The sequence below is a fragment of the Euprymna scolopes genome, chromosome 2 (genome assembly GCF_053919585.1).
Source record: "Euprymna scolopes isolate OS-2025 chromosome 2, ASM5391958v1, whole genome shotgun sequence".
Taxonomy (NCBI): Eukaryota; Metazoa; Mollusca; class Cephalopoda; order Sepiida; family Sepiolidae; genus Euprymna; species Euprymna scolopes.
In genome coordinates this window covers 120,106,863-120,119,362 of record NC_136483.1, presented here as the reverse complement: position 1 = coordinate 120,119,362, position 12,500 = coordinate 120,106,863, and the positions used below count along the sequence as shown (strand labels likewise).

The window sequence follows — 12,500 nt, the reverse complement described above, 5'->3', positions numbered from 1 at the left end:
AACTATTTTCTCCCGGATTTTTGATAAAATTTTCCATAAAGGGCCGTGCGTCTCACATTCGTATATAACAGAATTTTTTTTGTAGATTTCAGTGTGCTAAAAACGAATTTGCAAACCGTTTCCGTCGCAAAACAATAGTTTTTATGATATGAAGAAATTACTTTTTAGAAAAGTAGGCGATCACTTTTCCATGTAAATTTAACTTAAAATAAGCACCCATTTTCTAGCCACCTGAGAGAGGGGAGGATTTTTTCCCATGTTTATTGGCTAAACAGCTTTCGTTTATGCTTGCGTGTAGCATAAACGAAGGCTACGGCTGTGAAATGGAAAATAGTCCCAGAGTTCAGGGGTTATTACCATGCAAAAGAAATCAAACAAAAACTTTTTAGCCAAGAAACACACAGAAAAATGCCCCTATCTCAGGTGGTCAGAAAGTGGGTGCTCATTCTAAGTTAAATTTACATTGAAAAGTGATCACCCACCTTCCGAAAAAGTAATTTCTTCATATCATGAAAACTTACTTTTTGCGACAGAAACGGTTTGCAGATTCGTTTTTAGTACACCGAAATCTACAATAAAATATTTCGTTATATACGAACATGAGACGGGCCTTAAAGTAAAATAATACCAGATTTTGGGGGCAGATTTGCCGTTTAGTTGTACAAATATCCTCAAACAGGTAATCACTAAAAGGGAGTCTTAAAAGTTGTCACCTGTATCGAGCAAAAGTTTAAAACCACTGATTATATGTCAGCCTACGTCACAGTAACATATATTGAGTGAGTTCCTAACAGTATTTTGTATAGTTTTTTAGTTTAAACTCATTTTCCCAAAATTTCCCCAAACTTAACGTGTTCGATACAGTCTGCCACCATTTTTATTTTTCAAATATACCGATAAACACTGCATGTTTTTGAACTGATTAAACATTATACATTACATAAAAACACTACAATCGTGTCCAGTTAGGTAGAACATTTACTTTTCTTGCCTTTGATAACATTTATTTGTTAGATATTTATTTTTTGACAACCTCTTTGTATCTGTGTTTAGTAATACAAACCCTTTTCATTTAATGTAACGTTTAGTCGGCTCGAAAAACAGTGTTTATCGGTGTATTTGAAAGATACAAATGGTGGCGGACACTGTTGATTATGTTAAGTTTGAGAAAGTGAGTTAAAACTAAAAAACTATACAAAATACTGCCAAAAACCCACCGATTATGTCAGTCTATGTCATGGTAACATATATTCGGTGGGTTTTTGACACTGTATTGTATAGTTTTTAGTTTTCAACTTACTTTCCCAAACTTAACGTATTCAACAGAGTCTGCAACCATTTCTGTTTTTCGAGCCGAATAAACATTTTACATTGCATAAAAACACTAAACAATTATCCAGTTAGGTAGAAACATAACTTACCTTACCTTTGCTTTCATTTATTTGTTTTTGGACAACTTTTTCGAATCTGTGTATAGTAACCCCCCCCCCATCACTCAAATATCAATTACTAACTCACATTTTTGTATACAGAAAAAAAAAAAAAAACATTTAGCGTTTCAACATTTTTGCTACGTTCAGCTTTATCCACTGATTGTTGGTCGAGCCCAAGCCATGATTGACAGTAATCCCGAGGATCAGGATCCAATTCTGCAAGAGTACCATTTTTTTTCATTTTTGCCTTATTTTTCTACTTTTTGGAGTGGATTGCTGTACTAAGGATATAAGAAACATGCATTTTCTCTTTTTATTAGAATTTTTCATTACACCAAATTGAGCCACAGCAACACGTGGCAGGGTACAGCTAGTATATATATATATATGTGTGTGTGTGTGTGTGTGTGTGTGTGTGTGTGTGTGTGTGTGTGTGTGTGTGTGTGTAGAAATATATTTTCTTATAATATATACCACTCCTTATTTAAGAAGCTCAATGTAATTACAGAGCAATATAGAGAATAGATAACAAAAAAATTATATTCCAAAATTCATGATGTTGACCATCTTATAATTTATTCCTTTAATTCAGTTGACTTATACAATTCTTGACAATATCTGTTTCGTAGCGCAAAATCAATCACTTAATTATTATATCAATCAGTGAATCTATTATACCCTTAACTCATATATATGGGGGGGGGGGTGCTTGGGGTCAAATACCAGAATGGCATGATTAGAAAATCTTTTTGAACAAGAAAAAGATTTGATTAATTCCATATAACGTTTCGATTTATTATATACCTTATTCCGATATGCAAAAGCTAAAAGAGAGGTAAAAAAAAAGAAAAGAAAAAAAAAGTTTCGCACATTTTTGATGCGAAAGCAACGACTCAACTATATATAAACTATTCGAAATACCCTGTAGCAAAGCACCCCTTTAATATTTTTTTTCTGTTGATGGAAAATCATTTGTGAAAATCAATGTAGGACTACTCTGCCGGCACACTCGTACGTCCACCCTGGAAGAATTCACTGGTTAATACACCACTCTTCCTCTCACCCTACTCCTATCTCTCTGTCTCTCTGTCTGTCTGTCTGTCTCTCTTTCTCTCTCTCTCTCTCTCTCTCTCTCTCTCTCTCTCTCTCTCTCTCTCTCTCTCTCTCTCTCACACACACACACACATACACAGTTTTTAATCTTTCTTATTCAGTTTTGTTTCTATTTCGTTTGGGTGGCATCTTTAATGGGTAACTGAAAGGGGAAAGCATTAAGTTAAAGTTTTCAAAAGAATTATATGCATCTCCAGAAAAAATAATTCGTTACATTCTTTTTGGTAACGTTATTTTGGAAGGCCAAGTTTAGAGATACAGTGCAATAAATTTTGGCCTACGTTAGGGATCACTATCATACCAAATTTCATCAAGATCAGTTGAAGGGATGCGGATGAAGGAGGGTGATCTCATTCAAATTCACGAAGAGGTTGGCCGGCGCCATGATGGCGGTTTCCGGGATGGTGGCGAACTCCACCTTAGTGTGTACCATCCCTAGGTGGGGAAGTTTATAAAGAACCGCACCAAATATGACTTTAACCTTTGACCGTGACCTTGAAAAATGGTGTGCACCATCCTTAGGTCGGAGACCATCATCATGTAAGGCCACCATCATGATCGGTCTATTGGTGTGGGTTGTAAGAGAGTAACACAGACATATACACAAATACTGTATACATATAGATAGATGTATGTGTATATATGTATCTATGTGTATGTGTGTGTGTGTATATATATATATATATATATATATATATATATATATATATATATATATATATATATATATATATATATATATACACACACACGGTACAATCACTTTGACACACCGGTTCTCGCTAGATCACCAGTTAAGCAACGTTGGATCTGGCCAGTACCAGATGGGTGACCATTTGGAAGTTTAGGCATTGTATGTACCGCGCCGAGTCATAGAAATTTCCAGGTTGGTATCTGGGGGTGTATTAATTCACTGGGAGAGATGCACCCCAGTATTCGTTCTGCATCTAGGAGAAGAAAACTCTGATGTAAAAACCTGCGGTCTACTGTACAATCTGCCCTATGGTAATCAACTGCATCGTCAAAAATTAGCAGTAATACCGAAAAGTGTAGTTGGCTCTATACAAAACCTTCACCACTATAAACAAATAATATGTGTGGATTTCTGAGCAACTTAGTGGTTGTGGCGGAAGCTCATACGTCGAAATCGACGGATGAGACCATCATATATATATATATATATATATATATATATATATATATATATATGGCATACTAAATTTTACCATTCACAAAAATAGATTCATCAGTGCATAACACTCAACAGCCGGCTGAAAAATGTATATGTGTGTGTGTATGTGTGTATATAAATACATACATATGTATACATACATACATACATACATATTATTCATATATATTATTCATTATATATATATATATATATATATATATATATATATATATATATATATATATAATATGAATATTAATTTGGCGTACGATTGTTTCTAAGATGATATATAAACTAGTTAAAATACTCTGCTCAGAATAAATGGAATCTGTCATAAATTGCAAAGAACCAGATCCAAATACAAAAATACTGCAATCCAAAGCATGTTTATATGAATAAAATAGCGAGTGAAAATCTGGATTGCATGACTGAATTTGTGGGTCGGGAAATGTTTTTAATTTTATTGAGTAAACATCTCATTAGATATATAATTACAGTCATATATATAACTATATATAACTTCTTATATAACTACAGTTCAAATCTCATCACAACATTTCATGATAGTGTTCTTTCACGACCTTTGAAGAAACCCTTAAAAAGATAAATTCAAATTTCAAAAAAGTTAGCGGACAGATAATCTGACGTTATATAAATAGCTGTGCCTGTTTTAGTGTTGTTTTCACAATGATGTCTAGGGCTATGATAAGAGCATATTCTTTTCATTATTTTGGCTCTCGAGTTTATATCAGTTAATATCATATATGTTTTTAGATGGAGTGATGTACTGATGTGGTTCTCAATTGATTAACTGTGTATAACTGTATCGAATATATACTCGAGAGTCAAAACAATGAAAAGAATATTCTCTTGTCATAGCTCTAATAATGCCTAAAGATGCAATTTGGAATTGACGGTTATAAAAATCGATATACTAACAGGTCATTTTTTTTTTATATAGGCGTCACCACTTATCAAGGCCGAGAGGCCACTCAAGGTAAAGGATAAAAATTTAATAGTAGTAATCGATAGTAATGGAAGTTCGGTAGATTTGTTAACTTAAGTGGAACTGCTCATCAGAAACTTGTTTACGTTAGACTTGAAGACAATACAGTCAAAGTACGTTTCTAAGCATCGCTTGCAATGGAAATCAAGGCAAATGGAAATCAAGAACAAACATCTCGAATAAAATTTCACGAGGAATCATTTTTTTTTCTTTACAGTAATAAAGTTTGCGCCAGACATATATAAACGACACAGAAAACGTTTCACTTGTTCTATTTCATGCTATTTATAATTGCAAATGATGAATATTTAAGCATAAGAATACAAATGCTATATGCACATTATATATATATATATATATATATATATATATATATATATATATATATATATATATAATATTATATATTTATGCAAACGGTATTGGCTACATATGTGCATACATGTTTCTGCCGCAACTCTTTTATAGAAGTAGCGTCTGCAGGCCAACTTGTATGTAACCAAATTTTAAATAATTCTTTTTCAAAGTTTTTCGTTGCAGAAGAAACATGTATGCACATATGTAGCCAATAATGTTTGCATAAATAAATATACTATGATTACGCTCGTCTTAACACCGAAGTTTCAATGGATTTACATCAAGGAAACTATAACGATACAATCATGATATATATATATATATATATATATATATATATATATATATATATATATATATATATATATATATATATATAATCATTACTTATTATATATAACACTTTATAACAGTCACACGGCATTATACGGTACAAGGGATGGTCGAAAATTCCGTGCAACTGCAGTAAAGTGTTACTGTTGCGCTAAGTACAACTGATAATCGGGTTATTGATTTTCAGTCCATTTGTTCAAGATCTGTTGTCTTGCTTCGGTTCTGCTTCGAGTTTTTAGGGTTTATTTTCTTGTTACGTCACGTAGAGTGTCGTTTTTGGCGGACACTTGTGCTTGTGTATGTTGTATTGTTGTACTGTTATTAAATGAAACGGTTACTTTATTTGCGCGGTTGAAAACATAGAGAAATGTGATTAGTACGGGATTCGAACTCGTGCCTGCAAAACTGGACTACCGAGAGGTGGTGTTGCCGCTTCTCTGACAGAACTACACATGCACATACAAATATTTTTTAATGCATTAATGCAATGTTGAATAGTAAAAAAAAATAAAAATATTGAGCAATTACTTACAATTTAAACAATTGTCCGCATATCCACTGCCGTCCAGGGCGACAATTATTTTCCTTCCGCTCATGATTGTATAATAATTAAAGTATTATCCCTGATAATATATGTCGGGCAAATATTCCGTGCAAAAATTCGAAATAAACGTTAACACCGAAGCTGACCAGAATGGACGTTCGTTTATTACAAAAGTAAACCTTCGTTTGAATGAGTGAGAAAGTCTGCAAGACGTGCGAGCGTGAATCGAGGTTCAGACTATGAGGAGGAACGGTCGGAGGTGATGACGATAAGGAGGAGAAGGAGAAGGCGGAGGGAATCAGACTTTAAAATTTTTATGGTGGCAGAAACAACAAAAAAGGAGACGAAGAAAATAATCATAAAAAAGAAGGGAAAAAGAGAGAATGACGCATAAAGAGTATGAGGTGTGTGTGTGTGTGTGTGTGCGTGTGTGTGTGTACATATATGTATGCATATATATATGTATATATATATATATGCATATATATATAATATATATAATATATATATATATTATTTTAACTAAATATCCATATATCACCTCTCTCTATCTATATCTTTCTATTTATTAAACTATCTCACTTGATTTCATAATAACCCTTTATATATATATATATATATATATATATATATATATATATATATATATATATATATATATATATGAAGATCAAACTCTTAACTGACGAACGGAGTACATGTGGTAATCCTTCGATTGACTTGTAATATTTTCTATACCACTTGAAACCACAGGTATCAATGGTTAATCGATATATATAATATTTGTTATTATATCATGTGTCTACATCAAATGTTATAAGGAGATATGATATTTTACATATCGACTTTTAGTACTTTAACAGTGCTCAATACCTGAGTAGAGCTAAGTAGTAATTTATGAGAGCATATAGCAATTAATGTACACAGAATCTTCTGCGTTTCCTGTTCGTAAGGAATTGTTATAGAATGCATTTTAGCTTGACAATTCTCTAGAGATGAGGAGAGAGAACGGGAAGGGAAAAATATATATTAATATAATGAGAGGGAATGAAACAGAAATTAAGAGATATGGAGGGAGAAACAAGTTAGAGAGATGGAAAGAAGGGTGTGGAAGTGTGAGAAATGAAAGAGGTTGTAAAAGGAACCACCCTCGCTTCTCTCTCTCTCTCTCTCTCTCTCTCTCTCTCTCTTAAACACACAACACAACACACACACACACACACACACACACACACACACACACACACACACACTCGTGTTACATTTTACCTGTAGTTGGTTGATCTGTTATTAATGAGTTCATGCCTTCAATTTTTTCAATTTTCGTATCTTTTTGTTGTCGTTATTGTTGCTATTGTTATAGAGGAAGCATCCCACCGGATGCCAGAAATTCAATCACTGTTACAGAGGCTCTAACCTAGAGAGTTTCTTAAGATTATAACCGCCCTTTTAAGTATAATTGTTTGCACTTGGTTCATTGGGTATATTCGCCAAGTATTTTTTACATTGTTTTTCATGAGCTCAGTGGCTCCTATAATTACTGGAATGATGGTGATCGCCCTAAGCTTCCAGTATTTCGTTATTTTCTTCCCTTTAGCTCTATTTAAGCAAGCATCATTATAGATACAGACTTCAACCATGGTTGCTACTTTCTCCCTTTTTGTCCGATGTGCTTATGGATTTTGCTGCCTCATGAATAATTCTAACTTGTCACTGGTTTCACGAACAGACGAACACACGCAATATCTGGAGTTGGCACTAGGATAGTGTCCGTTCTGTTTTAGAATACTATCCACCCAGGCGTTATCTCCTCTTTTATTGTTTGTCGCCTCAGGTTCACACATTCGCGAGATATTGCCGACAATGCACAAGTATTTTCGTTCCTATTCAAAATGCCCTTTTTGGCCCCTGATTTTTCCCATCATCTCGTGTCTAACTGACCTCATAAGGCGAGTAAATAGAAACGGTCAGAAAGAGATAAGTCGATAAAAATGTAGTATCTGTTCTGTGTTCGATCGAAGGAGAAATCCTTCTGGCCTGAAAAATATTAGTTAATCTCCCAATTTAAAGTGTCCCCTTTAAAAAAATGTTTCACACATTTAAAACCGACCATGTATTTAAATTTACACTCGTGGGAAGACAAATAAATAAGGACAGACAGCGGGGCGGGGCGTTGTCAGATGTAAGTTTTGAAATCGCTATGTTGACGACTTTAACCACTTGTATTTGATTAAAAAAAAAAGGAGTAATTAAAAAATTAGAAAACAAGAAAACACAGAAAGTATGTGTGTGTGTATGTATGTGTGCGTGTGTGTGCGCGCGCGCGTGTGCGCGTGCGCGTGCGCGCGTGCGTCAGAACGTAGACATGTTCAGTTTGGGGTCTGAGGCTGTCGTAAAATCTTCAGCTTTCTTAAGGCAGCAGGTAGGTGTCTAGGAAAAGAAGCCTGATATAACACCCGCGACGACTTGCAATTATATGGACTTTCTTTTTGGAGGCAGGGTGGCACCGGTGGCAGTCGCATAGAGAATCGAGTTCTATTCGAAGTTTGTCCTCACTTAAAAATGCTTCACACTTTGATCGACAAGTGCACTGCAAGAGCGTGTTTTCATGATACAGGGGCAGATAGTCAAGCATTCAAGCAATGACAATACTTGAATACAAGTTTGCAGACATAACACACACACACACACACACACACACACACACACACACACACACACACACACACACACACACACACACACACACACAACACAACACACACACACACACACACATGATATATTTTAAATGAATTAATGGTGATCATGTTTCGCTCCAAGTCCGATGCTATAATATAAACCTGATTGCATTTGTGTAACTATTTACCATGAGAGAAGGAGGGGGGGGGCGGAGACAGACAGACAGACAGACAGACAGACGTTTACTATGAGAGAGTGAGAGAGAGAAAGAGTGTGTGTGTGTGTGTGTGTGAGAGAGAGAGAGAGAGAGAGAGAGAGAGAGAGAGAGAGAGAGAATTTAATTTTTAAAATCTCTTCAGGGTAGGATCAAAGTGAAGTATTTGTTTTGTATTCAGACTGAAGAAAGGCGGGTTCAACTAAAAGGTCATTTTTATTTTTGTCCTAATCAAGAGTGACCGGTCGGCGGTCGCGGGGATCTGAATTTTCCCCAGATTAAAAACTGACCTCGTGAGGAGACAAGAAAAAAGGTAATGATAATAACGCAAAAGTGAAGAAATAAAAAAACAAAACTCTAAAAGAATAATAGATTAGGGGCGAATTAGCACGAATTATTTCTCAGTGGTAAATAAGAAATGCTGGAAGGAGTATGAAAAAAAAAATGAGAGAGGGAGAGGAAGGCGAAAGAGAGGAAAGGAAAGATGGAATGATTACAAAATCGAGGACACCACCAAATTTTCATAGTAGCAGCAGCTATATAAATAGGACGGCTGTTTAGGTGATATTTCTACGCAAGTTACGCGTATAATCGCTACAACAGTGCATTATTTTTCCATTCATTCTTTTTAGAGAAGATTGCGATTTCAGGTGCAGCTGCTACTGATTATTACACTGCGTTATTCTTGAGCTAAGCATTCTCAGTAACTAAAGTTAATGCACTCAACAGTGTTCACTGTGGGTAGATTTTTTTTAAGGGGGCATTTTTTCCTACAGTGTCGCTGTCGCTCTTGCTACACACCGCCCTTTTTTTTTTCTAAATAATACCTAAATTTTGATATTCTAAAAATAAATAAAACAAGGGGCAAAAAAAACAATGTCCATCTTTTTATATACATATTTTTTATTGTTGGAAAATTATCATAGTAACCTCGGACACATAAGTATTCCTCAGAATAGAAAAAGATGACTAGTTGCAGCTGCAATAATTAGTGTCACTTTTGCGTTTTCTAACACTAGACGTAGATGGACGTGTAGTAGCGGAATCGCGAAATGATACCTACGAACGCTAAAAATAAATGGCTCCAATTAGTTACCCTCTTTCTTTCTCAAAGACGCTATCGTTGTTCAAAGTGGCCTCTAACAAAGCCAGGAACCACCCCACCCCACAGAAGAACATATCAATAAGACTATGCGATAAAACGGCTGTTGAAATGTTTATAAAAACTTTGTTTCACTCAAAGAAAAAAATAAAAAAAGGAAAGATACCTTGCCACACAGTGGGTAACCTAAATGGAAGGTTTTGTAGCAAGATGTTTATTTTATACTAGAAATGGGTGCCCGGCGTTGCCCGGGTGTTTGGAGGTGTATGCTGAGCAAAAAAAACAAAAACAAAACAATAAAAAACGGTAATTTTTTTTAACTTTGACCCCTATTATGACCCCTTAATATTGTTTGTTTTGGGCTCAAATCAAGTTATTAAGTTAGATCCATGTCCAAGGAACCTATATCTAAAATTTCAAGTGTTTAGACCCAAAATTGTCGGAGGAGTTTGGTAGAGTTCTCAAAAGTCAAATCGTTGAACTTTGACCCCTTAACAGCTAAATTTCTGGCCGAAACCCGATCACATCGATTTTCCCAAATCTCAGTAACCTGTATATCAAATTTCGTGTCTGTAGACTGAAAATTGACAGAGTTATTGTGTACAGAAATGCACACACACACACACACACACACACACACACACACACACGTTCACTTTTATAGATATATAGATTACATTTAAATTTTTCACATTACAATTAAATTTTTGCATGTAGGTACAGTAGGGGAAACTGGAAATAGACATGGAATTCCAAAGGCAAGTGGTCTGAAAAAAGAAACTATTTGAATTAAGTCTTTTCGGTATTTTGGAATCTCCAGAATGAAGAAGTAAGATTTTACTGTTAGTTGAGTTTCTCGGGGGTATTTATGCTGGAGGGTACTGGTGCAGTAAGCTCATCGGAGCACATTCCACTGAAGAACTTGTAAAACAATCATAATGATGCAACAGTGTAGTGATGCAATAAGGGCTGGAGTTTGATAGATAGCGCGGGGCCTATGATGTTAGAGACTCTCTTTTGCACCTTGTCCAAGAGTGTGATACAAGTGGTTGGTGCACAAACTTAGCTGTGACAACAATACTCCACACATGATTTTATAGAAGGAGTCTATTTTTTTGACAGTATCTTCTATATATTTATTTCAATTCATATTGACTGTGGGTGTTAGACCAAGGAGTTGAACGTCTGACTCTCAGAAACGACAATATATATATATATATATATACATATATGTGTGTGTGTGTGTGTGTGCACGTATGTATATATGTGTGTGTGTGTGTGTGTGTGTGTGTGTGTGTGTGTGTGTGTGTGTGTGTGTGTGTGTGTGTGACCATCCAAAGCGAAAATATGCAGGTTGACATAGAATTATCATAGTAACCCTAATGTCAAAATAGTCTCGATTGACGGTGCATTTCTAAGTTTATGATATTGATAAAATAATTGTAATCAAATCCGGCAAAATATTCAAGAAATAATTGGAAAATGAATAGGTACAAATAATGCAATCAAATCAAAACACACCTGTATGCAAAACTAATATTTTCTTCTTATATATTGAAAAGACTTCTTAAAATTATATACGACACTTCCGATCTTTAGACTTGGGAGAATTTTATTTAATTTTTTTTCTCTCATACAGAATAATGACCCATTTAAGAAAACTGAATACTGCCGTTGCATTCTAAAATAAAGATATTCGATATCCGTTCATTGATATTCTGTGCGTTTATGGAACGGAGCAGTAGGAGCAGCGTCGACGTGTACTCAAACTATCAACAATAACTGTATCACATTAATTATAAATTAATGTATATGTTATGTTATCTGTTATATATGTATAGAAGCTATAAAATACTGGAGTTGCCACAACAGCCCTGGAAGCCGTAAGACCTTAATATATATTGTTGTATGTGCCTGTGTGTGTATATATATATATATATATATATATATATATATATATATATATATATATATATATATATATATATATATATATATATATATATAAATTACAATAAGTTTACCAAGGTAATCAAAGTGGTAAACTTAAAATATATATAAATATTAATATGGTAAACTTAAAATATATTATAAATATTAAAGTAATCTCAATAAAACCGAAAAGGAAATAGAGCTTATAATATGAACAAATGATTAATAAAACATGTTAAAAGACATCTTGAAAAAGAGTTAAAAACATATTTAATTTTAAAAAAGGAAGCACAAGATAAGTGGATAGTCCTTAATACGCGGAGTTTCGAAGAAATACTCTCCTATATATAAAAAGATTTCACATGAATGGATAGTCCGGTGAAGGGTAAAAAATCCATTCATGTGAAATCTTTTTATCATTTTTCTTTTACTTCGTATTCCCCTTACCTCACCTTTTTTTTTTTTTTTTTAACCAAGTAAGATATGTGACTTACTTGTAGTTTCATTAAATACTTTTATATGCAAAATCCGATCCTGCATTTTGCTAATTCCTGCCCTCTGATGAGAAGGAGAGTTTTCTTCGAAACTCCGCGGATTAGGGACTATCCAC

General features: G+C 34.3%; 1 protein-coding gene across 6 annotated transcripts in view; it reads right to left on the bottom strand.

Annotated features, from left to right (window-relative positions):
* LOC145295349 (universal stress protein in QAH/OAS sulfhydrylase 3'region-like) overlaps window positions 1–12,500 on the bottom strand; it is a 152,590-nt gene that overhangs the window by 86,260 nt on the left and 53,830 nt on the right. The window contains exon 1 of one of the 6 annotated variants that reach the window (XM_080141462.1): window positions 7,230–7,320. The exons of 4 other annotated variants lie outside the window; for them this stretch is intronic. In XM_080141462.1, the coding sequence (XP_079997588.1) occupies window positions 7,230–7,263 (34 nt within the window). In that variant the 5' untranslated portion in view covers window positions 7,264–7,320. Of the gene's footprint in view, window positions 1–5,948; window positions 6,291–7,229; window positions 7,321–12,500 lie in introns of those variants that run through there. One more of the 6 variants, XM_080141461.1, reaches the window with a different exon arrangement.